At 39.2% G+C, this 23,657-nt stretch overlaps 9 protein-coding genes and 1 long non-coding RNA gene across 15 annotated transcripts; 4 read left to right on the forward strand and 6 right to left on the reverse strand.

The window, feature by feature from the left end:
• Positions 1–51: 51 nt before the first annotated feature.
• AT1G74270 (Ribosomal protein L35Ae family protein) lies at positions 52–1,418 on the reverse strand. Its single transcript, NM_106087.5, has 4 exons — positions 1,316–1,418; positions 1,051–1,086; positions 432–660; positions 52–337 (listed from the first exon to the last, which is right to left on the reverse strand). Exons 1-4 carry the CDS (start codon positions 1,345–1,347, stop codon positions 296–298), a joined length of 339 nt encoding a protein of 112 aa, NP_177567.1. The 5' UTR covers positions 1,348–1,418; the 3' UTR covers positions 52–295.
• A 105-nt stretch (positions 1,419–1,523) lies between these two features.
• On the forward strand, positions 1,524–3,245 carry AT1G74280 (alpha/beta-Hydrolases superfamily protein). The gene is made up of 2 exons (NM_106088.3): positions 1,524–1,959; positions 2,210–3,245. The coding sequence occupies exons 1-2, from the start codon at positions 1,639–1,641 to the stop codon at positions 3,005–3,007; spliced, it is 1,119 nt and encodes a 372-aa protein (NP_565081.1). The 5' UTR covers positions 1,524–1,638; the 3' UTR covers positions 3,008–3,245.
• A 471-nt stretch (positions 3,246–3,716) lies between these two features.
• AT1G74290 (alpha/beta-Hydrolases superfamily protein) lies at positions 3,717–6,149 on the forward strand (the record flags this gene model as incomplete). The annotated part of the gene is made up of 3 exons (NM_106089.1): positions 3,717–4,037; positions 4,289–4,485; positions 5,552–6,149. 3 exons carry the CDS (start codon positions 3,717–3,719, stop codon positions 6,147–6,149), a joined length of 1,116 nt encoding a protein of 371 aa, NP_177569.1.
• An 887-nt stretch (positions 6,150–7,036) lies between these two features.
• Positions 7,037–8,489, forward strand: AT1G74300 (alpha/beta-Hydrolases superfamily protein; the record flags this gene model as incomplete). Of its 2 annotated transcripts, none has more annotated exons than NM_106090.4 (2): positions 7,037–7,518; positions 7,585–8,489. In NM_106090.4, the coding sequence occupies exons 1-2, from the start codon at positions 7,249–7,251 to the stop codon at positions 8,353–8,355; spliced, it is 1,041 nt and encodes a 346-aa protein (NP_565082.1). In that variant the 5' UTR covers positions 7,037–7,248. The 2 variants fall into 2 exon arrangements, with proteins under 2 accessions (NP_565082.1, NP_001322438.1); NM_001334639.1 differs by having other exon boundaries at positions 7,179–7,518; positions 7,592–8,355.
• Positions 7,274–7,502, reverse strand: AT1G09433. Its single transcript, NR_139624.1, has one exon. It is a non-coding gene; the product is annotated as an other RNA (long non-coding RNA).
• On the reverse strand, positions 8,389–12,250 carry HSP101 (heat shock protein 101; the record flags this gene model as incomplete). Of its 2 annotated transcripts, NM_106091.4 has the most annotated exons (6): positions 11,872–12,190; positions 10,594–11,765; positions 10,328–10,509; positions 9,562–10,187; positions 9,000–9,477; positions 8,389–8,895 (listed from the first exon to the last, which is right to left on the reverse strand). In NM_106091.4, the coding sequence occupies exons 2-6, from the start codon at positions 11,741–11,743 to the stop codon at positions 8,596–8,598; spliced, it is 2,736 nt and encodes a 911-aa protein (NP_565083.1). In that variant the 5' UTR covers positions 11,744–11,765; positions 11,872–12,190. The 2 variants fall into 2 exon arrangements, with proteins under 2 accessions (NP_565083.1, NP_001320516.1); NM_001334640.1 differs by lacking the exon at positions 8,389–8,895 and having other exon boundaries at positions 8,982–9,477; positions 11,872–12,250.
• Positions 12,251–12,474: 224 nt separating this feature from the next.
• AT1G74320 (Protein kinase superfamily protein) lies at positions 12,475–15,085 on the forward strand. Its single transcript, NM_106092.4, has 8 exons — positions 12,475–12,755; positions 13,044–13,432; positions 13,588–13,709; positions 13,841–14,036; positions 14,143–14,260; positions 14,351–14,398; positions 14,493–14,593; positions 14,677–15,085. Exons 2-8 carry the CDS (start codon positions 13,073–13,075, stop codon positions 14,782–14,784), a joined length of 1,053 nt encoding a protein of 350 aa, NP_177572.2. The 5' UTR covers positions 12,475–12,755; positions 13,044–13,072; the 3' UTR covers positions 14,785–15,085.
• Positions 15,086–15,123: 38 nt separating this feature from the next.
• On the reverse strand, positions 15,124–19,767 carry AT1G74330 (Protein kinase superfamily protein; the record flags this gene model as incomplete). Of its 3 annotated transcripts, none has more annotated exons than NM_001160998.2 (9): positions 15,124–15,435; positions 15,671–15,794; positions 16,317–16,847; positions 16,952–17,036; positions 17,241–17,338; positions 17,469–17,696; positions 17,819–18,142; positions 18,240–18,524; positions 18,613–19,767. In NM_001160998.2, the coding sequence occupies 9 exons, from the start codon at positions 18,988–18,990 to the stop codon at positions 15,416–15,418; spliced, it is 2,073 nt and encodes a 690-aa protein (NP_001154470.1). The 3 variants fall into 3 exon arrangements, with proteins under 3 accessions (NP_001154470.1, NP_177573.2, NP_001320838.1); NM_106093.2 differs by lacking the exon at positions 15,124–15,435 and adding an exon at positions 15,499–15,545 and having other exon boundaries at positions 18,613–18,990; NM_001334641.1 differs by lacking the exons at positions 15,124–15,435; positions 15,671–15,794 and having other exon boundaries at positions 16,102–16,847.
• A 158-nt stretch (positions 19,768–19,925) lies between these two features.
• DPMS2 (dolichol phosphate-mannose biosynthesis regulatory protein-like protein) lies at positions 19,926–23,549 on the reverse strand. Of its 2 annotated transcripts, none has more exons than NM_106094.7 (3): positions 23,446–23,549; positions 20,446–20,552; positions 19,926–20,321 (listed from the first exon to the last, which is right to left on the reverse strand). In NM_106094.7, the coding sequence occupies exons 2-3, from the start codon at positions 20,533–20,535 to the stop codon at positions 20,169–20,171; spliced, it is 243 nt and encodes an 80-aa protein (NP_177574.1). In that variant the 5' UTR covers positions 20,536–20,552; positions 23,446–23,549; the 3' UTR covers positions 19,926–20,168. The 2 variants fall into 2 exon arrangements, with proteins under 2 accessions (NP_177574.1, NP_001320932.1); NM_001334642.1 differs by lacking the exon at positions 23,446–23,549 and adding an exon at positions 20,672–20,899 and having other exon boundaries at positions 19,953–20,321.
• AT1G74350 (Intron maturase, type II family protein) lies at positions 20,903–23,294 on the reverse strand (the record flags this gene model as incomplete). The annotated part of the gene is made up of 1 exon (NM_106095.2): positions 20,903–23,294. Exon 1 carries the CDS (start codon positions 23,162–23,164, stop codon positions 20,903–20,905), a length of 2,262 nt encoding a protein of 753 aa, NP_177575.1. The 5' UTR covers positions 23,165–23,294.
• Positions 23,550–23,657: the final 108 nt, after the last annotated feature.

The following is a 23,657-nucleotide window of genomic DNA, read 5'->3' on the forward strand; positions in this document are numbered from 1 at the left end:
AACATATGCCATGGATGATTCTGAGAATTTAAGTGTTTCTAAGAACTAATTATAAAGTTGTAATAGTGATTTGAGAAAATATGTTACCATTCGTCTGTTTTAATTCGTTATAAAAGGGGAAAAGGGAGTCTAATTTGGGATGAAAAACCGGATCCATGATCAAAGTCAATTTAGAGAATCTCCAAACACTTCAAACAAAGAAAGGAAATGCTTTCAATATCAAAATACAAAATAACAAACTAGTGAACAAAACCAAGGCGGCTAAATTATAAGTTTAAGCCATTTTTGCATTGCTTCATATGTTACTCGGATACATGAAGACTCTCACTCTGCTTCCCTGCAAGAACATAAGGAATAATATCTTGTTAAAAACCCAAGCAAAAGATTTCACTTCTAAACAGAGAAGATGATTATAGAATCTGTTTAAGTACCATGGACTTGGGAGGAAGGTTGGATGTGAATTTGGCACGGACAACACCGCTGTTACCGTGAGGCCTGGTAACCTTTCCCCAGATACAGCGGTAGTGGCTACCGTTCTTCTTTGTCTTAGCCTTGTAGATGTAAGCCATCCTCTTTCCCTTGTACCAGTTTACCTCCTCCTGAGTGTTAACTCCTTCGATCTGGACGAGGGACGTGTTTGGATACTGGTTGGACTTCGACCTGCACACCATAGTAAATGTCAGACCAGAGGAAGTATCAAACAGTAAGGTCTCGGTTTTCAGCATGACAAGGTTATTAAAGCAGAACTCAGTTAACAACAGTGTTGATTAATAGAAATACAAAGCAGCTCAAAAATAAAATGCCAGATAAGTGTCCTAAGAAATGTAGACAACTAACTAATCAAGAGTCAAAATGTTCCCATTTAGTGAAAGCATCAGACACATAATCTGATCATAAGTGGACGAGAAGCTTGGTTATAGGACTCGTTTCTGTCAAATTGGCTTACATAAATACCAATCAACGTTCATTACATGGAATCTTATTGGCGTCCAATCATAAGCTATAAGCAGTGTAAAATGGAAAACGAAAGCGATGAAAGAAATGGGTCACCTTTTGTATCCGAGGATGGTTCCCCTCACGTAGAGTCTGCAAAATTAGATAACATAAAAAGAATCAGACTTTCGCATTATCGATGATTACAAGATTACTAAACCATGAAGAATCAGCTCAAATCTAGACAATAACAATAGTAGCAAAACAGTTTCAGAAGTGAGGAAAACAGAGCAAATCTCAAATGATACACCGATAGAAAACCATCTTGGTGATATAGATCAAACTTGAAGAAGAACGAAAAGAGAAATAGAAGAAGAAAGACCTGACTCGTTCTCCTTGGCGTCCCTTGACCATTTTCGATTCCGCCGAATATCCAAAGGCTGCTGCTGCTACTCGAGGGAGAAAAACGAAGAAGAAGCCCTAATATGGGCTTATGGGCCTTAACACTATTGGGGCATTAGTATATTAAGCATCTTGGGCCATTACTATAATGAATAACATATAAAAATGGGCTTCTCTATTTTTATCTCAAAACAACAACAAAAAAACGATCTCTATGTTGTAGTTCTTGAACAGTTGGCTCTCTTTTCAAGAATCGTCGCCGTTGACCTCCGTGCCTCTCCGATCAACTTCCCATTCTTTTAAATGACGAGAGATTCATCAAGGAACAGCTCATTAAAGCCATGGCCTCGAAAAAAATTTCTTTTTCCTTCTGTTGTGATTGTCATTGTTGGGATAATCGTGGCGTTTACTTATCAGTCCAAGTTGAAACCACCTCCGCCGAAGCTATGTGGCTCCTCCGGTGGTCCACCGATCACAGCGCCGCGGATAAAGCTTCAAGATGGGAGGTATTTGGCTTACAAAGAGCATGGACTTCCAAGAGAGAAAGCTAACCGCAAAATCGTCTTCATCCATGGATCCGATTGTTGTAGACACGATGCCGTTTTCGCCACTCTGCTTTCTCCGGTAAGTTTTACACAATCAAGATTATGCATGTCTATATGCTTCTATCGTTGATTTGATAGATAGTTGTTATGTAATAATACTTTGATCACTATGTTTTAATCATTTATTTAGTTAGTGGCATGTTAATTTGTAGCAAGTAGTGTTGTTAAAAATCCTTGTAGTATAGAGAAGTTTAGTGAGAAAGTTATTTGAGAGTGACGTTTTCGGTTTTTTATTGGGACCTCTAACAGTGTGTCAATACATTTTATAGGATTTAGTAGAGGAACTAGGTGTATATATGGTTTCATTCGACAGACCGGGCTATTGTGAGAGTGATCCGCATCCAAGTCGTACACCGCGAAGCTTGGTTTCGGATATTGAAGAGCTAGCTGATCAGTTGAGTCTAGGATCGAAATTTTATGTGCTCGGGTACTCGATGGGAGGACAAGCAGCATGGGGATGTCTTAAATACATTCCTCATAGGTTAGCCGGAGTAACACTAGTTGCTCCAGTGGTTAACTATTATTGGAAGAACTTACCTTTGAACGTTTCCACTGAAGGTTTTAACTTTCAACAAAAGAGAGATCAATTGGCAGTTCGTGTTGCTCACTATACTCCTTGGCTTATCTATTGGTGGAACACACAAAAATGGTTCCCTGGTTCGAGTATTGCAAACCGAGATCACAGTCTCTTGGCACAGCCGGATAAAGATATCATTTCGAAGCTTGGTTCTTCGAGGAAACCACATTGGGCAGAGGTAAGGCAGCAAGGAATACATGAGAGTATTAACCGTGACATGATCGTTGGTTTTGGGAACTGGGAATTTGGTCCTTTAGACCTCGAGAATCCGTTTTTGAATAAGGAAGGCTCTGTGCATTTGTGGCAAGGAGATGAGGACATGTTAGTACCTGCGAAGCTGCAGCGTTACCTTGCTCATCAGCTTCCATGGGTTCACTATCATGAGGTTCCGAGAAGTGGCCACTTCTTCCACTACACTAAAGGTGTAGTTGATGACATTGTAAAGTCGCTCTTAACCTCCGATGTAAGAGCATCTAGAGTTTGTATTTGATCATTTGTAGCTTCCAAAAACTCTGAAAAAAAATCCCAAAAAAATACACGGATACAATAGAGTTATGTACTAGTTACATTTGTCAGCATCGTAGTTTATTTTTATTTGGTTACACGTGTAATTTAATCGACCAAGCCTTCATCAATTGTCTTGTCAAGCTTATCATGTTCTTTAATTTGATCTTTTAGCAACATGTGTTTGGTCTTTTTGTTTTATATTCTATGTTAGTCTTTTAATTAAGAGAATGAAGAATTCATCTACTTGAGTGTCTACTAGATTTGCCTTAGTGTCTAATACATCATTAATTAAAGTTTTTGGTACAATCTAAACTAGGCCTAATCACATTATCTAAGTGAGGCAGCACATGCTTGTGCTACAACCAAGTGGCAATCACCAAAGTGGTCATTGAAGATAACCAAGAAAGCTGGAATCTAAGACATTTGGAATAGTTTTTAGCCAAAGTGTAGCATTTTAACTTGATAGCTTAACATGTATCTTTTTCTTTTCCTTTTTTTGGCAACCACACAATTGAAGTATCAAATCACTGTAACGTATTTGAATTTAATGCATCCCTGATATTGACGTGGCTGAGAAGACTTATCACAAAAAAAAACACACGATATGTTGTAGTTCTTGAACAGTTGGCTCTCTTTTTCAAGAATCGTCGCCATTGCCGCCGTGCCTCTCCGATCATCTTACCGTTCGTGAAATGGCAAGTGATTCATCAAGGAAGAGCTCACTAAAGCCATCTTCTCGAAAGAGTTTTCTTTTTCCTTCTGTTGTGATTGTCATTGTTGGGATAATCGTGGCGTTGACTTATCAGTCGAAGTTGAAACCTCCTCAGCCGAAGCTATGTGGCTCCTCAAGTGGTCCACCGATTACAGCACCGCGGATAAAGCTTCAAGATGGGAGGTATTTGGCTTACAAAGAGCATGGACTTCCAAGAGAGAAAGCTAACCGCAAAATCGTCTTCATCCATGGATCCGATTGTTGTAGACACGATGCCGTCTTCGCCACGCTGCTTTCTCCGGTAAGTTTTATTCACTCAAGATTATGCATGTATGCTTCTATGGTTGATTTGATAGATAGTTGTTATGTAATTATACTTTGATCACTATGTTTTAAACCTTTTATCTAATTAGTGGTATGTTAATTTCTAGCAAGTAGTGTTGTTAGAATTCCTTGTACTATAGAGAAGTTTAGTGAGAAAGTTATTTGAGAATGACGTTTTCGTTTTTTTTTTATTGTGACCTCTAACATTGTGTCATTTACATTTTATAGGATTTAGTAGAGGAACTAGGTGTATATATGGTTTCATTCGACAGACCAGGCTATTGTGAGAGTGATCCGCATCCAAGTCGTACACCGCGAAGCTTGGTTTCGGATATTGAAGAGCTCGATGATCAACTGAGTCTAGGATCAAAGTTCTACGTGATTGGGAAATCAATGGGAGGACAAGCGGCGTGGGGATGCCTTAAGTAGAACCGTCAAATGGTCATCTGACCATGGGCTAAGCCCAGTCCACAACATTATGGACAGTCCATGGTCGACCCGTCACGAAAACGGGTTAAATGGTCTAAAGACCAATTATGTCCGCGGATTTAATGGGCTAGCCCACACGGTCTATGGTTGGTCCATCAATTTTCTCAACACATCAATTTTCTTCTCTTCTCTATCTCGGCGACGAAGCTCTCTCTCTCTCGCTTCGACCTCTCTCTCAACTCCTACTCCCGTTAGTTCTACTATAATATGAATCCGTTGATTAGAATAAGTTCTCTCTAAAATATGCGTTCATATGATAGTCTCATCGATTTTGTTCTCTAAGTCCTTATGCAATTTCATCGCTTTGTTATTTTCTGTTCCTTAATTGTGATTCTGCATATGCTTTCTTTGATTTCAGCTTGTGGGTTTGTCCAAATTTCACTTGTTTGCTATTCTTTGTTATTCTCTCTCTCCCTTCCTTTGATGCCAACCATGTGTTTGATGAAATGCCTCACAGAATATGTAGAGTTTGGTTTTGGTAGAGCTTGTAATTACTTGTGTAGAGCTTGGTGTTTATGTATGGAGCTAAGTGTATGAACGTTTAGTGTGTGTTTGCTAATGTTTATGAACGTTTAGAGCTTGTAATTAAGTAATCGTTTCTCACCAAAATCCATCACTTGTTTGACAAACGTTGTTTTGCAGGAAACGGATTAGAGGTAGCAAGTTCATGACTCATTGGTTTATTAATTTTTTGCAGAGAGTGGCCATACATGGAATCATCAGCTTTACAAGATTGGCGATCAAACATTGGCAAATAATATTCAGATATTTGTTAATTCCCAAATCTAAGCTTAACTCTTTTGATGAACTTATTTTCAGACATTGGCAAATAACATTAAGTTATGGGCTGACCATGGGCTGACCATTGGACATGGTCCTTAATGGTCTTGAACAAATTTTCAGACCATTGTCCAATAAAGACCATCCATTAAAACCCATTAAAACTAATGGTCCAATTGGACATAACCATTGGGCTTTGGACAGCCCAATTGACACTTCTAGCCTTAAGTACATCCCTCATCGATTAGCCGGAGTAACACTAGTTGCTCCTGTGGTTAACTACTATTGGAGGAACTTACCTTTGAACGTTTCCACTGAAGGTTTTAACTTTCAACAAAAGAGAGATCAATGGGCGGTTCGTGTTGCTCACTATGCTCCTTGGCTTATTTATTGGTGGAACACACAAAAATGGTTCCCTGGTTCGAGTATTGCGAACCGAGACAGTCTCTTGTCACAATCGGATAGAGATATCATTTCGAAGCGTGGTTATACGAGGAAACCACATTGGGCAGAGGTAAGGCAGCAAGGAATACATGAGAGTATTAACCGTGACATGATCGTTGGTTTTGGGAACTGGGAATTTGATCCTTTAGACCTAGACAATCCGTTTTTGAACAATGAAGGCTTTGTGCATTTGTGGCAGGGAGATGAGGACATGTTAGTGCCTGTGAAGCTGCAGCGTTACCTTGCTCATCAGCTTCCATGGGTTCACTATCATGAGGTTCCGAGAAGTGGCCACTTCTTCCACTTCACTAAAGGTGTGGTTGATAACATTGTAACGACGCTCTTAACCACCGATACTGATACGATTCGTCAGTAAGAAGATGAGGTGGCAGTCGAGTTGGCACAGGCAGATGAGTCAGCAAAGAAGAATAAAGACTCTGGATAAGCCAGAGGTTTTGCTGTTACGGAGTCTTCTTCTATATATAGCTACTGTGATCTATCTTTGAGTTTTATGCTTTTGATGTTGTGAGATTCTCGACTCTCGAGAGAGACTTGGCCTGGTGATGTGCCAGAGGAAGAGATCAATATCGGTTACTTAGATCTATCTTGATCTAAGTATACGATTCTTATCTTCTCGTTGTGGTTTCTTAATCGATTCTACATTTCTATCAAGTGTTTACAGAGCTAAGGTATTGAAACCTTAATAAGAGATTAAGTAAAGAGCGTCTAGAGTTTGTATTTGTTCATTTGTACTTTGTAGTTTCCAGAAACACGGATATACAATAGACCCGTTACAATTGGTCAGCATTATATGTTTGTTTAATTCGGTTACTCGTAATTTACTTCGTAAAGTGACAACTAAGGCTGGTCAATTGTCCTTTCAAGCTTACCATGTTCTTTACTTTGATCTTTTAAACATGTGTCTGGTCTTTTTGGTTATATTTTCTATGTTTGTCTTTTAATTAAGGGAATGGAGAATTCATCTAATTGATTGTGTACTTGCTTTGCTTAGTTTCTATACATATATTAATTAGGTCTAATTGGTATATCTAAACTAGACCTAATCTCACTAATGTAAGTGCTGCGGCACATGCTTGTGCTGCAACCAAGTGACACCTCACCAAAATAATCTAAAAAGACTCTCAGTGGTCATTGGAGATAACGAAGAAACCTGGAGTCTTAGACATTTGGAGTAATTTTTAGCCAAATTGTAGCATTGTAATTCGACAGCTTAACATGTATCTTTTTCTTTTCCTTTTTTGGCAACCACACAATTAAAGTATCAAATCACTGCAACATATTTGAATTTAATTCATCCCTGAAATTGACGTGGCTGAGAAGACTTGTCACAAGCCTAAGAGCCCTTCTTCATCTATAAATATACTCTTGTTCAGTGATGAAAACTTAATATAATTTGGTTTCTCCCCAAATTCTCCACTTGTTCACTTAATCTTTCTCACTACCTGATCGTGGAAATGGCGATTGGACCATCAAGTGTGATCATTATTGTTGGGATAATCTTGGCGTTGACTTATCAGTCAATCTTGAAACCTCCTCCACCGAATCTATGTGGCTCCCCCGGTGGTCCACCGATCACAGCACCGCGTATAAAGCTGCGAGACGGGAGACATTTGGCATACAAGGAGTATGGACTTCCAAGAGAGAAAGCTAAACACAAAATAGTCTTCATCCATGGATCCGATAGTTGTAGACACGACGCCGTTTTCGCCACTCTTCTTTCTCCGGTACGTTCTTACCAACTCTTGGAACTAAGGTTCATAATAATTTCTTGATCTGTTTTCACTTTATAGGATTTAGTTCAAGAACGAGGCGTGTATATGGTTTCGTTTGACAAACCGGGTTATGGAGAGAGTGATCCGGATCCAATCCGTACACCAAAAAGCTTGGCTTTGGATATTGAAGAGCTAGCTGATCAACTGAGTCTAGGATCAAAGTTCTACGTGATTGGGAAATCAATGGGAGGACAAGCGGCGTGGGGATGCCTTAAGTACACCCCTCACCGGTTAGCCGGAGTAACACTAGTTGCTCCTGTGGTTAACTACTATTGGAGGAACTTACCTTTGAACATTTCCACTGAAGGATTTAACTTGCAGCAAAAGAGAGATCAATGGGCGGTTCGTGTTGCTCACTACGCTCCTTGGCTTATTTACTGGTGGAACACACAAAACTGGTTCCCGGGTTCGAGTGTTGTGAACCGAGATGGCGGTGTCTTGTCACAGCCCGATAAAGATATCATTTTGAAGCTGGGATCTTCGAGGAAACCGCATTTGGCAGAAGTAAGGCAGCAAGGAATACATGAGAGTATTAACCGTGATATGATTGTGGGTTTTGGAAATTGGGAATTTGATCCTTTAGAACTCGAGAATCCGTTTTTAAACAGAGAAGGCTCTGTTCATTTGTGGCAAGGAGACGAGGACATGTTAGTGCCTGTGACGCTGCAACGTTACATTGCAGATAAGCTTCCTTGGCTTCACTATCATGAGGTTGCCGGAGGTGGCCACTTCTTCCCCCTCGCTAAAGGTGTCGTTGATGAGATTGTTAAGACAGCTCTTAACCACTGATGCGTAGCATTAAGTAAGATAAGATCCCAAAGGTATGAAAAAACCCCAAAAGATTATGGGACGTACAATGGATTTCTTATGTAAAATGATTTACATATACGAAAACATAATAAAGTAGACTTTTTTACAGTTCCACACCATTATAGTCTACCAAAAGAGTCAAAACCAAAACAGAGCATGAAAGCTCAAGTCATACAATCACAACACCTCAAAAGAACTCAAACGTTGGAGGTCAAGACTTTAATCCTCGATCATTTCCTCATTATCGTCATCTTCTATTTCCTCGATCCTCATCTTCTTCACCGCCTGAGCTGCATCACTTCTCTTTGGCCCGTTAGCAATATGAATCAGCACATCTGACTTCTTGCCTGTTGAAGCGTCCACTAGACCTCCACTTTCTACCCGGTACACAAGATCACCAGCGCCTGCATCTATGTAAACAGTGGAGTTTTCATCGATTTCCTCACGCACAACCATCTTTGACAGTTCTGTCACCACCTTCTTCTCCATCCATCTCCTTATAGGCCTAGCACCATACACCTAACCAACAAAACAAGAAAGCAACCACAAGAGTCAGTCAACAGAACAAACCAGCCTGAGAGATCAACAATGATATGCATTCTGCATCATGTGAAGAGACTTACCGGGTCATAACTCTCTGCCAAGATATAGTCCAAAGCAGCATCAGTGACTGCCAAAGCAACTCCTCTTTCAGCAAGCCGGACAGCAACGTCTTTCATTTGAAGCCGAGCTACTTTCCTCAACTGGTCATGTGAAAGGGGGTCGAACACCACAATCTCGTCAAGCCTGTTCAAGAGCTCTGGTCTGAAGTGTTTCCTCACCTCCCGCATCACACAGTCCCGGGCCACTTCCATTGTTACTTTCCCAGTTAGCCCTGCAAGGAGGTGTTCAGCACCAAGGTTTGATGTCATGATTATCACCGAGTTCCTGAAATCGACTGTCCTGCCTTGCCCGTCTGTCAATCGACCATCATCCAAAACTTGGAGCAGAGTGTTGAAGACAGCAACATGAGCCTTCTCCACTTCATCAAAGAGTATGACACAATAAGGTCGCCTCCTCACAGCCTCAGTTAGTTGTCCACCTTCCTCGTGACCAACATACCTGAGAAAGTGTAGTAATCGTGTAAGTAAGAAAAAATATTTTCATAATCAGAAGATATTGAAAACTAAAAGATAAGTTACTTACCCTGGTGGTGCCCCAATGAGGCGAGAGACAGAGTGTTGTTCCATATATTCCGACATATCAATCCGAACTAAGAGGTTTTCATCATCAAACAGCTGCTCAGCAAGAGCCTTGGCGAGCTCAGTTTTGCCAACACCAGTTGGTCCAAGGAATAAGAATGATCCAGTTGGCTGTTGTGGCCTTCCAAGTCCTGCCCTTGACCTTAGAATTGCCTCAGAAACTGCATTTACCGCTTGATTCTGTCCCACAACCCGCTTATGCAACCTATCAGCAAGACCAATCAACCTCTCCTTCTCATTTTGGCCAAGTCTCGTCACTGGAATCCCTGTCCAACGGCTCACAACCTCAGCAATGTGTTCAGGCCCAACGTTTTCTGTGAGCATCACATTCTCTTCAGAAGAAGTTCCTTCAAGTTGGGCAATTGCAGATTCCACTTCTTGAATTGCGCCATATCTTAGATCAGCAGCTCTTGCAAGGTCATATCTTCGTTCTGCCTCCTGCAAAGAAAACATGAGCTCTTCTCTTTTCTGTTTAAGCCTTCGAATCTCATCAATTCTCTCTTTCTCCTTTCTGTATTTCATCGTGAGAGGCTGAAGCTTGTCTCTCAGGTCATCAAGCTCTTTCCGCACCTACAGATTCATAGTTTGAGAAAATTATATCAAAGACTCATCGCAAAAACAGATGCTAACAATCAAGAATTCCAGAACAAGCACAATAGTCTTATATTTGAAGCGCTATCTACTGATGAGAAAAGAAAGCTGTATCATACCTCTATAAGTCGAGCTTTGCTGGCTTTATCCTTCTCCCTTTCCAAGGCGTGAAGTTCAATTTCCAGCTGCATCCTCTTCCTTTCAAGGTTATCAATCTCTTCAGGTTGACTATCAAGCTGGACTCTCACATTCGCACAAGCCTCATCAACCAAATCAATTGCTTTATCCGGTAAATGCCGACCTAAATCGCCACAAAAATGTCATGTCAAGAACAACACTATATGAAACCATAAACATCAGCTTAGGATTAAGAATCTTAACATACCAGTTATGTAACGAGCAGACAGCTGAGCAGCATTTATAAGAGCTCTGTCTTGGATTCGCACACCATGATGTCCCTCATACTTCTCCTTGAGTCCTCTAAGGATACTAATGGTGTCAGGCACACTTGGCTCCGCAACATAGACTTGTTGGAACCTCCTCTCAAAGGCAGCATCTTTCTCAACATATTTCCTGTATTCTTCAAGCGTTGTAGCACCAATGCATCGAAGCTGCCCTCTAGCTAACATGGGCTTGAACAGATTAGCTGCATCCATCGACCCTTCAGTTTTGCCAGCACCAAGAACCAAATGAATCTCATCAATAAAGAGAATCACTTTGCCTTCAGCGTCCTCAACTTCTTTCAAAACAGATTTCAACCTTTCTTCAAACTCTCCTCGGTATTTAGCACCAGCAACTAACGCACCCATGTCCAACGAAATTAATCTCACATCAGTAAGACTGTTGGGCACATCTCCTTTCACAATCCTTTGTGCTAAACCTTCAACCACAGCTGTTTTACCAACTCCTGGCTCTCCAATAAGCACAGGATTGTTCTTCGTTCTCCTCGAAAGAATCCTCACGACTCTTCTAATCTCCTCATCACGACCAATCACAGGATCAAGCTTCCCTGCTTGCTCAACCAAATCTCTTCCATAAGTCTTTAAAGCTTGAAAATTTGTGTCCCCTGAAGCACTCTCAACTTTCTTCCCTTCTTTCCCACGAAGCTTCTCAACCTCAGACTTTACCCTCGCCGTCGCTACACCGACTTCGTTCAACAAATCCCTGATTTGAGAATCTTCAAGAAGACCCATAATCAACTGGTCAACAGCCAAATGAGTATCACCTCGTGACTTCTGAGCAGCTTGAGCACGACGAATGACCTTAATAAGACTAGAACTCGCTGGAATATCATCAGGTGGAGGAGATTGTGAAGGAAGCTTCTTCAAGGCTTGATTGATCACTCTTTCAGCAGATTGAGCTGCGTTCTCGCCACCGGCACTAGAGATTGCTTGAGGAAATATACCGGTGGGATCAGAGATCAAAGCACCAGCTAAATGCAAAGGAGTGAATTGAGCATGTCCTGCATTCACAGCTAGCTCATGAGCTGTAGCAATTGTCTCGTTTGTCTTGTGTGTGAATTTCTCTGGATTCATCTTCGATTAGCTTTTGTAATCCCTGAAAAAAAAAAAAAAAAAAAAAAACTAATCTCAGTATCTTTTGTAAACCCTAATCACAAACACAAAAACACACAAATGAGAACAAGATTGTCGCGATCATTTACCTTAAAACGATATATGAGAACTGGGTTTGTTTCGTTGAGTTTCTTCAATGAGCCAGAGGACTTCTTCTCGGTAAAAAGTCTTCTCTTTTTGCAGAGAATCAAGCAGATTATAGCGGTAATGTTGTAAAATTGATAACTTTAGATGTTTGGATACTTTGTGAATTGCGAGAGAGCGAGGAGGCATGACTGCTTTTGTATATGGAAGGAGATTCATCTGGAAAGATAGAGAACTATCGTCGTTTTTTTGCATAGAACTAGAAGCTACCAGAGAATTCGAGAGAGAGTGTGAGAGAAACAAATGTCAATTCCACTCTTTTTGATCCGACAGGTAGATGTCACGTGGAATTTTCGCTTATTTTATTGCCAGCGTGGAATTTCCTTTTTTATTTGTAACGCTTTGAATTAATAACAACAAAAATTAATTTCTCCTCTTTTGCCGCATTATTTAATTTTAGACGAATGCTAAAAATAATTAAAATTATAAATCTAATTAATGAAAACTGAACTTGGCTAATTGTCTATTATTGATCAAAATCCAAAGATTTACGTTTAAATATCAAAAATACACAAATAGAAGAAACAATTATTTGGATCTTCTGAAAATAGATGTACAAAAAAGGAGGCTTGTATAAATTAAAGGAGTCAGATGGAAATATTTCAGAAATAATATTATATCTTATTTAACAAATAGTCCTTCATTTCCTCAGCCATTTTCATTTTCACAAGATCCTTGTGTTGATCCTATCCTCTGTTCTTCCTCGATCTGCGCAACGTTCTCTCTATTACTTCAAACTCCATTTTCATCTCGATTAACCCCTCTTCCTCAATTTTCCTCTCAGACCAATCTTGCTTCCGCGTCCCTCCTGTGATTTTCCTTCAAAAACGTAAGCTTTCTTCCTTATTTTGTTTTGTGTCAGTCTCAAAGTATATCGTCCTGTGGAGGAGCTAAGTATAAAGATTAATGAACCTTATTGCTCTCATTTTATTGTATACACTTTATCTAGATTAGTAAGGATGTAATTGTATAGGTTTAGATTGATATTCAGAATTTTTATGAAACGGAAGCATATAGAATTGTTGCATTGGGTTGATCGTAGAACCTCCCCTGAATTGGACAAAACACAGTGTTGTTATAAGTATTCGCTAAAAGTATCTGTTTTTATCTTGTACAGAGAGATTTATCTTTGTGTGTGGCATTCAAATGACGATGGGTGGTACTGAAAAGAATGTAGAGAATAAACAATATCGTTTGCCTCGAGAAGTCAAGGAAGCTTTACAAGCAATAGCATCAGAGTGGGAAGATGTGATTGATTCAAAGGCTCTGCAAGTTATTCCTTTAAAAGGTGCAATGACAAATGAGGTGTTTCAGATCAAATGGCCAACTAGGGAAAAAGGTCCTTCTCGTAAGGTTTTGGTTAGGATTTATGGTGAAGGTGTTGAGATTTTCTTTGATCGTGAGGATGAGATCAGGACATTTGAGTTCATGTCGAAGCATGGTCATGGACCTTTGTTGTTAGGTCGGTTTGGTAATGGTCGTATCGAAGAGTTCCTCCATGCACGGGTAATTATTTTTTTAATATCTGATTCTGTGTGTTCCTAAGTTATTGAGTATCTTTGCACTTCCCTGGTTTTTTTCATTCTTCAGGTAATTCTTGTGAATCTTTTTGTATTTGTTTACTGAATTTGTAACTTGTTTGCTGAACTATGAACTTTCAGACCCTATCTGCTTGTGACTTGCGTGATCCTGAAATATCTGGTCGAATAGCAACTAGGATGAAGGAGTTTCATGGTCTTGAAATGCCTGGTGCGAAAAAGGCTTTGCTTTGGGACAGATTACGGTACATTTCTTTGTTTTCTACCAGATTCTACTTTGCTTTCTACCAGATTCTACTTTGCTTTCTAACAAATCATTAAAATTTTGTTCTTTTTTGTAATCTTTTTCTCCACTTTGTTTTTTTTGTAACTTCAGAAATTGGCTCACTGCATGCAAGAGACTGGCTTCACCAGAAGAAGCTAAGTCCTTTCGTCTCGATGTTATGGAGATGGAAATTAATATGCTTGAGAAATCTCTCTTTGACAATGATGAAAATATTGGATTTTGCCACAATGATTTACAGTATGGGAACATCATGATGGATGAAGAGACCAAAGCAATAACCATCATTGTAAGGTTTCATGAATTTGTTTAGTCAGCTCTCCTTTTTTCGTATACCATTACTAGAAAAAATGGATCCTAACTCTGATTTTATTATTTTGTCTTATAAAAAATAGGATTATGAATATTCATGCTATAATCCTGTGGCTTATGACATTGCCAATCACTTCTGTGAGATGGCTGCCGATTACCACACTGAAACACCTCACATCATGGATTATAGTAAATACCCTGGTAAGTGTCTATTTCAAAGTCATCTTTCTTTATCTTTTGAAATGATAGAAGATCAATCATATATCTTAATATGTGACTAAATTATAACAGGTGTGGAGGAGCGACAAAGATTTCTGAAAACATATATGAGTTATTCAGGTGATTATTTTATCACACTTTCTTGCTATGAGCTTCAGCAATAAATCACTGTACAGCCATAATTCTCTATTTGTATTTGTTCTTGTGAGTCCAGATGAAAAGCCCAGCGATACTATGGTCAAAAAACTCCTAGAAGACGTTGAGAAATATACACTTGCTAGTCATCTAATTTGGGGTTTATGGGGAATTATATCGGTAATTTCTACAATACTCTTCTATCATACTTGCATTTTCTGAACCATATATAGGCTTGATTTTCATTTTGTAAAACTTTACAGGAACATGTGAATGAAATCGACTTTGACTACATGGAGTATGCAAGACAAAGGTTCGAGCAGTATTGGTTAACAAAGCCGAGGCTCCTTGCAGCTTCCGAACACAAGTAAATTTCTATGGACCCAACCCAAGAAGAGTATTTTGACGGTGTTAAAGAGGTATATACACACAAAAAGGTGCCTGATTACAATGGTATTTCCCAGCTTCAAAAAATAAGAAAATGTAACGTTTTCTGTTTTACCCTTTTTACGAGGCAAAATGTAATGGTCAGTAGTTTATAATCAACAGTTGAAGTTGTTTCAGATAAAATGTAGTTCTCACAAATTAAATCGTTTTTATTTGTCGATTATGATTTGAAAATGAAAGAACTTTAAAGTTAACCCTCTTGGGATCATTTTAGTTGGTTCACTTCTCAGTAGCTACAGATCACCATCATGAAAAAGAAGATGGTCCTAACTTCGTATTATACAATTGTATATCTTATAAGTTATAACATAACTCTGTGTTCTACAACTGGACTCGAAAGAAAGCATAAAGCTGTCGAAATATATGCCTACAGATAAATATTCTAGGAACTGAGCTCTATACATTATTACCTCTGAATCAAATATGTGAATAGGCTCTCAAAAAGTGTACCTCCATAGTATAACTTAAGAATAAATCAATACAAAATTAACAACAAAAGAATGCTTTATGGCCTTTTCTTGGAGCTCTTTTCTCCTTGCTGGTTTGTGATTAGAGTCACTTCCCCTGTTTCTTATCTGCAAGTTCAAAGGTCCAACATACTTGTTAATGGAGGGCTGAATCCAAAACCAATGGATAAGTTACAATTCAGATGAGAAAAGCAAAATCTTTTTTTGTTTGTCTTGGACTTTGTTGAGAAAGATGAATTCATTTATACTCAACCAGTTTGCCTATTTCGGCGAAGAAAAATCGCAAGTCTTATTTGTAAAAGAGAAGAACCAAGACACAGTGTACGACGGTTTCTTAATTTACCTTTTTGAAACCACGGTTTTCGAATTAGCTTGCGGATGTTGCGTTCATGGCGTTCCAACAGTTCATCAACTCCATAAGATTGAGACAACAAAGGGCCCGAGAATTCGATCTTGTCCCCATCACCCTGTCATGTCAAGGCTTAAGTCATCAGTATCATTGAGCATGCTTGTCACTAAACACAAAAAGTAGACAAACTAAATCATGCCTATTTTTTCCTCTCTCCTCTGAACTTTAGGTGAAAGCGTGGAGAGAGAGAGAGAGAAGATTAAAAAAAAAATTAAACAGCTGAGGAAACATGATCTGACTACCAACGGTAATCTGGTCCAATATTTCTACTTTTTGAGCTGTATATCACATTTACACCGTATCTTATATGTATGTTGCATATATAACTACTACAATCATATCTTTAGAATTACTTTCATTTTATTTCACAGAATCAAATTTGACACTCGCATTACAGCATAAGAAAGAATGAAACCAAATCCTAAGTTTCACATGTAAGAACGTCTGGCACAAAGCATACTTGGTCTCTACTATGTCTATCAGTAGCACTAACAATGCAAATAACAATCTGCTATATGGAATTTGGATATTAAATAAACTATAAGGCTGCTTTTAGAGCTTCTATAATCTATGGACGTACCAAATTATTACCCATCTTTTTTGCCATTTCATCTCTCTGATAGAGTCCCAATGACAGTTCCTGCGAGTGATACTCGTCAGATGCACCAAAAGAATCTGGACGTTCAAGTTGTCTCCACTGCTTTAGCATAGAACGCTTCACCATCTCATATGACTCCTCGCCTCGAGAATCTGTCTTGTCCTCCTTTTCATCCTTATTTATCTTGGATTCAACATCACTTTTCCCATTGAATGCGGGGGAATGTCCTGACAAGCTAGGAATGTAACCTCTTGAGAGAGATCGATTATGCACCCTAACACATACGTCATCTTTTTCTCGTTTCGCCCAAGCAAAACTGTTTGATTTAGAGACTTGTAACGGCCCTGAGAAAGGCACATCTCCTTGTGATGCATGCTTCACATGGGAAGCTTCGTCTTTCTTGTGATCTAACGGGTTTTGCAGTTTCCCACATAACCTGGCATCACTTTCAATCGAACTATGAACTAAATGACCAATTCGTTTCTGAAATGTTTCAGTTTGGTGCCGCACATCCTGCAAACAGAAAAAGAGGGCACATTCAGTTTCTTGAACGAGAAATTATACTCCCAAGATACAGATAACATGTAGAAAAGTGAGTAAGTAGGAAGTAACTCAACTGGTGCCAATCTATTGAATGAATGGGCCTTCCTTGATGGCTTCCTCGGATCTATACCACGTCTCCCATTCCCGCTAATTTTTTTCCTGAAAGTCAGACATGAAATATACGGATGTTACAAATGCTTTCAAGACCTGACATATAAGGCCAACCAAAATGGTACACTATGTAATTTCCCAGAGCTGTGGAACAGTAGATTCTGTGTATCAAGCTTTTTTTTATTCTGATTAAAGAGATGATATAAGCATAACTAGAAACTTCTCTATCAGGTAATGAAAGAAATTACTGACCTTGCTGCTTCGTCCCGATGCTTTGTATCTATCTCCTTGCTAGGTGGGTATATTGGCAAGCTTGAGGGATCACAAGCAAAAGGCTTTGTAGTAAAATACTGAAAACACAAAAGGCAATGTCTTCATTTGTAAAAGATGAACAAAATACAGCAATATGCTGTGTTTCCACAGATATCAAATTCTTAGCTTTTTAAACTTGATATATTAAACCAAGGATAAAAAGGTTACCTGAGAAACAAGGGCACTAGAGGCAGTACCGCGTTTGTGGGGATCTATAGAAAGAAGAGTTTCTATCAGATTGATTTCAGTCTCAGACAAATCTTTCAAGGTTTCGCGGAGACAACTATCATAAGTTTGCTGTGGCTTGAAAAGCATTGCATGGGGAAGTTTGGACTTTTTCCAGTAATCTTCTGGTGGAGATCCACACAGTTTGAATATCTTGTGCAACTGTTCAACCTGCTCCATACAATTCAAGTAATAGCACTGAATTATACACCAAGTAAAACATAACATATCCATGACCAAAAGGTCCTATATCATATATAGTTGAAGACAGTGTTAACTGTGAAGAGGTTTACCTCAGTTCTTCCCCGGAGAATAGGTTTTCCAAGAAGCAGCTCAGCGAAAACACAACCAACACTCCACAAATCAACAGATGCTCCATAGTCCGTTGCCCCGAGCAAAAGTTCTGGTGGACGATACCACAGAGTCACAACTCGACTGGTAAGAGGTTTCTTCTTGTGTCCAGAACTATTACTGAAGTTTGCTAACCCAAAATCAGCCACCTTTAATATCCCTTCATTACTCAACAAAAGATTCGAACCCTTTATGTCTCGATGCATCACGCCTCGTGAATGACAATGATCAAGCCCAGACAACAATTGCTTCATGTAACACTTAATCTGCAGGAGCCAAAAACAAATGATCACGCAACCAAACACATAACAAAACACCCCAACATTATGAACAATGATACTTCCACTATAAAATCAAACGAACCTGTGGCGTCGTAAATTTGATGTCAGGGGAAGAAAGAAGACCAGTAAGATCATGCTCCATATACTCGAACACAAGTTGAATGTTGCAGGATAGTTTTGAAGTAATCAAACCTTCCAGTTTGATAATGTTGGGATGATTAAGTCTTCTAAGTATCAAAATCTCTCTTGCCATAAACTTAACACTCTCCGGCTCAAAATTATCAAACCTCACCTTCTTCAATGCCACAATCCTCCCAGTTTCAGTCTCCACCGCACGAAACACATTGCTATAAGTACCTTGTCCAATCTACAGAAACCAAATCTAAACTAAATTTCACAAATTCTTCTTCTAAACAACATTCACATAACACACAAAGAATTATCAAATTTCGAACCTTTTCGAGTTTTTCGAACGCATCGGATCGAAGTGGGACCCAACCATGGATAGCTTCACCAGCAACGTTGCTCAACCACGCAGGCCAACCAGCAGCGACTTGCTCAGCTTCAAGGTATCTACTAACATTACCGAGTCGAAAACTAAGCGAGTCACTAGCACGTCCTGACTCACTCCCTAACTCGCTACCGCTCTTCTGACTCCTCCTCTTCCCGCTCCTACTCCTCCACGACACGAGCTTCTTCAACGTCGGCCGAGGCGGATCCTCCACCACAATCCGACCCGATCCAGAACACTCATTTTCATTATCCTTGAAGACGCCTGAGTGATCGATCGCAGGCGTCACAGAGACCGTCTGCTTCGAGCTAACGCAACCCATTTTTAACAGAATTCCGATTAGTTCGTAACTTCACAACCACCACAAGTGACTAGCTGATTTCGTATCCGTATATTCCGGCGCCGTCACGATAAGATCCGTCGCCGTAATTCGGATCCGGAACCAAAGTGAATCTCCTGAAAACTTGAGAGGTTTCGTATATATTTTTATAATGAAGGTTCAGAAGAGAATGTTTTAGGCTCTTCACTTTTTTATCAGAAGAAGACGGTACATTACTTCAAAAAGAAAACATGCATTTATTAGTCTGGTCCAAAAAAACGAATCTACACCTTCCAAAATTTTGAAACCTATTTTAGCAAATAGTTAATGACAGCTTTTTTGTTGAAATAAAGAATTGACTATACAAATGTGGTAGAACAGAATTCAAAGCGTGTTGGAAAATAAAATAAAAAAGGAAATTGATTTTTGGTTGTATGTATTAAGTTTTGGTCTCTAGTACAGTACAAGTGAATGGGCTATTGATTTTATTAATTGTACGAAGATGACTTGAAATGATTTATCCATAAGCACTAAGTAGTGCTAATGAGATTAGAAAAAGCTAAAACTATGATTAAATTTCATAAGATAAGTCAAAACCAAAATTCATTACAGACATAGAATAATTGCAAAGAGAAAACTCACTTGTGTCTCTAATGCTTTGCCAGCTCTTAGCCTATGATGACTACTACTACTGATATTTTTCATAATATATCTGTTTCTCAACTTTCAAAAGCACTAATTATGATTTAAGGTGCTTATATTGCTAACAAACTGAATTCCTATCAGTCAATTTTATTTATTTTTCTCTCTAAAAAAGACGAAACCAGAAAAGAAAATAGATCAGTAACTGCCATATGGAGAATACACAAAAGACAAAATAAGAAACAAATATATATATTCGTGAAATGCATCATTCATCTAAATCATTCGTATATTCTGTAAATAGTTTTTTAGTTGAATTGTCAGGGAGCCTAAAATCCATCATCATTAGTATATATTCTCTCAAGAATTTATTTGAGCTTAACATGTGTATGTATTTAGAGTCAATAAGATATAGTCTCGTACGGTTCAACGACACCCATTTAAAGTTTCCGGACTAAACCTCTGAAAGACCAAAACAATGTAGGGACAACTTAAGAAACAAGGACAGAACTTTGTCTTACGGCAAGAGTTGAATGAAATTAAGCCTTCTTCTTTTTGGATTTGAGCATGACCATGCCGATGAATACGGAAATGAGAGAGAGAAGAGCTATGCCGGCAAAGACAGGTACGAGAATGGCATAGTCTTGGGGTAAGAAGTACTTGTGGATGAAGTGATCACTATCTACAAATGGCTGTACAAAACGAAAATTCTATTATGTCAGCTTTTTCCTAGTAATATCCTAAACATTAGATGACATTGGTACATCAAACTGACAATGTCTTTTTAAGGAACTTGGGGGAGATGTTGTCACTTACCAGGATGATGACCCAAAAAGTATAGTACGTGAATATGGACAAGCTGATTGAAGATAGTAGAAGCCCGACTGCTCGATCCGCTAATTCCATTTTGTCAAGTTCAAAACCTGCAGCACCGCAAATCAATTGTGAGAAAAAAATCAGAAAAATTCAAGAAGCTAAGCATTGGAAGATACAGTCAAAAGTGAAGGAAGTTATATTGTGAATGTCAATGAGACCATTTCACCTAGACTTTTCCCATTAGACCAGCTAATGCCATGGTTTTATGTTCTGAGGGTATGCAAACTGTGCTACTGCACAAGGCCTCTAGAAATTAAAACATTTGAAGAACGATAATCACCGGACATATGATTTGCTAGACATCAGATACACAAAGCTCAACAACTGCCTAAAACGAATCAGAGTTGACCTAGGAAGAATCAAACACTTGCAAGACTCTTGTCGTGGAGAGTAGTAATCATCTCCAGGCTCCAAAATCAACAGCTTGAAGTGATATTTGACCTATATACAGATCTTTGAGGTGTTGCTTACACAGCCCTATTCTCCTTCCATTTAAGCTAGAAGGAATACAAACAGAAAATCCAGTTTTCCAACCTGGAAACTTCTGTCTCTCCATTGCATGTAAAGTATAAACAGCAGGTGCAGCCATCGAACAACCAATTACGAAGCAATTGCAAGGCCTTGATTCGCTCACTAATCGAGCTAAAGACAATAAACACAAACCACTATTGGAAAGGCCGTATGTTAGATGTTCATCCCTGTCAAAAGCAGGAGAATCTAGTTTCTCATGTTGTATTTCCTGTTCTATATCTTCAGCAGAGGGAATAGTGCTCAGTTCCAAATCAAGGCGTTTCTCTATTTCATTTTCATGTATTCGATATTTTGCTGCCAAAGTACGGATGCATGACATTCTGATCTGATTATCAATAAGAGCCTTTATCTCATCAAAATTACTACAGCCTTCATACCAAATCACCCATCGCCGAACAAGTCCTGAATACCAATCAATTATTTGGGCAGTATCTAGCAAAATAAGCATAGAATTTGAACGAGCATAACCCTTGGCTGTTATTAATCCGTAGCGATAAAGACGCCTTCCTATAGCATTAGTCGGAGCGACAACATCACCAAAGAAAACAGGTCTATCATGAGATTGTGGACATGGCAAAAGCGCTTCCAGATTAGCCGTCTCTGATGAAACATATGCCGCAGCAGCGTTTTGGAACTTGTAAAACGCATCTCTTAGTTCTTGAGGAACAGTAGGTTCTACAACATGCTTGGACAAGACAAACTCCTCGCTTCTATCTGCAGAGGTTCTTAGCACGTCCTCCATCCATATTCTAAGCAAGATCTTATACCAATGATCTGTTTCCATGCCTGCCTTTCTGTGGCAAGATATTTGACTCAAGGTAGAGTTACTATCCGCCAAACCTTTGATTTCTGACTCTTTGACTTTCTTCAATCCATGTCCTAACCATTTCTTTCCAATTCTAACTGTACCTAAGGTCCAAGCCTCTTCTTTCTGCAATGCAAAGAGCCTAACCTTCTCCTTTAACTTGTGAACAGCTTTGACAGTGGGACTCTCCCTAACATTTTTCCTAACCAAGGTACCCAAAACACGAAGCCCACTGGTCGCTTCACATGGTGACGGGTCTGTCTCATCTGTGATGTCCAAATGCAGTGAGTTCCGTAAGAAACCTATAGCTTCAGATCTGATATCACTTGCAACTTTCTTGGGACCAGACACAGAGAAATATATCTCATCCATAAATCTGCAGCAATAAACTCTGAGTGCAACGTCCTGCTCTGTAGTACTTTTCAAACCTTGTTCTCCGGCTTGCCTCCTAAACCAGGAACGAAGTTTTGAGCCTGGGCTATCTTCATCAGTCTTTGAATCAAGACCAAGGGCTTCATGCCTCATTGAGATTCTATAAAATTCATGATCAAACCGATCAAGATATATGTTCATTAATACACGGGACAACACCCCTTCTTGTGGAAGACCATGGCCCTTGGGAAATCCTCCGAACTCGAGATTGAGCACCCGGGCTTCAAACATAGAACGGAGTAAGATGCTTAAACTGCTGTCTTCTACTTTTTCCTCCATTACAGAGAGCAAGTTCTCGAAAACAGAAACATCAAGTTTTTTGTTCAGGCTCAAAGTGAAACACCAATCCGAACGAGAAATATTGTTGTTGATGTACTTCAATGCAGAGGCACGTCCCCTTCCGCTTCGACAACTATGTGAAATCTTAGAAAAATGAGGACTGAAAACAACTTCAAGAACTATTCTGATAGCCTCTTGGACAACTTTAAGAGCTACACTAGGCAAGACAAGGACCTCTTTTGTTTTATCTCTAGCCACAATCGAAAACGTATTTGAAGCAACATCAAACACCCCACTAGAGAGCTCTTCTGCAATAGAATCAAACGCGACACTACCATTTCTTTCTGTTATAGAAACATTGGAGTTAAGCCTAATACAATCATAAGCATCCCGGAGAGTTTCAGGCCTTGCAATCACCTTCTTCAACAGATCACTAAACTTCCCATTGATGCACTGCTCTTTGACTCTTTTCTTCAACCGGAGTTCAAGAGATCGTTTTAGTTCCATACGACTTCTAGGTTTGCTATCATCATCAACATGAGAAGAAGATTCTTCTACAAGAGAAGCTAATTCCCCAGCTAGTGAAAACATTCCAGTTTCCTTACTAGCCATTTCTGCATTATCTGTTGCAAGCAGAGCCGATTTGGGAAACGTGGAGATTGTGCGACTCCATAAGCCCCGTGGGATTAGGGTTTCTATGTAACATCGGCGCAACAAATCTAAAACTAGGTTCCGTTTCCTAAACATCAAGTTAAAATTCCGATTCCTAATTCTAAAACCTATGCGATTATATCCCGACTAAGCCAGTACAAAGTTTCTACAATGAAACGGGACGAATCAGGTTTTTATCAATCTCTTTGCTTAAATCAACACAGAAATGGAAGGAAACTTACGTTCAGGGATGCGAAAAGCACGATTGGTCTGAGAGATAGAAATCGAAGAAGCTCTTGCTTTGCACAGTGAATTACTCGAGATTGAGAAGAAGAACTCGTGACTTGAGAATAGGAAGGAAGGAGGGACTATTTATGAAATAACATAAACTATTGCTTACTTCTATAAATTACATTTTGACACCTTTAGTTGTAGAATATTTATGTTTTAAACA

The sequence above is a fragment of the Arabidopsis thaliana genome, assembly GCF_000001735.4.
Source record: "Arabidopsis thaliana chromosome 1 sequence".
In the NCBI taxonomy this organism is placed as follows: Eukaryota; Viridiplantae; Streptophyta; class Magnoliopsida; order Brassicales; family Brassicaceae; genus Arabidopsis; species Arabidopsis thaliana.

Coding starts and splice junctions, on each gene's coding strand:
- AT1G74270 (NM_106087.5), bottom strand. CDS start 1,347: ATGGTCAAGGGACGCCAAGGAGAACGAGTCAG. Junction 1,087..1,315: donor CGCCAAGGAGAACGAGTCAG/GTCTTTCTTCTT, acceptor CTAATTTTGCAG/ACTCTACGTGAGGGGAACCA. Junction 338..431: donor ACCTTCCTCCCAAGTCCATG/GTACTTAAACAG, acceptor ATGTTCTTGCAG/GGAAGCAGAGTGAGAGTCTT.
- AT1G74280 (NM_106088.3), top strand. CDS start 1,639: ATGACGAGAGATTCATCAAGGAACAGCTCATTAAAGCCATGGCCTCGA. Junction 1,960..2,209: donor TCGCCACTCTGCTTTCTCCG/GTAAGTTTTACA, acceptor TACATTTTATAG/GATTTAGTAGAGGAACTAGG.
- AT1G74320 (NM_106092.4), top strand. CDS start 13,073: ATGACGATGGGTGGTACTGAAAAGAATGTAGAGAATAAACAATATCGT. Junction 13,433..13,587: donor AAGAGTTCCTCCATGCACGG/GTAATTATTTTT, acceptor ATGAACTTTCAG/ACCCTATCTGCTTGTGACTT. Junction 14,037..14,142: donor CCAAAGCAATAACCATCATT/GTAAGGTTTCAT, acceptor TATAAAAAATAG/GATTATGAATATTCATGCTA.
- DPMS2 (NM_106094.7), bottom strand. CDS start 20,535: ATGGAATTAGCGGATCGAGCAGTCGGGCTTCTACTATCTTCAATCAGC. Junction 20,322..20,445: donor CTTTTTGGGTCATCATCCTG/GTAAGTGACAAC, acceptor CGTTTTGTACAG/CCATTTGTAGATAGTGATCA.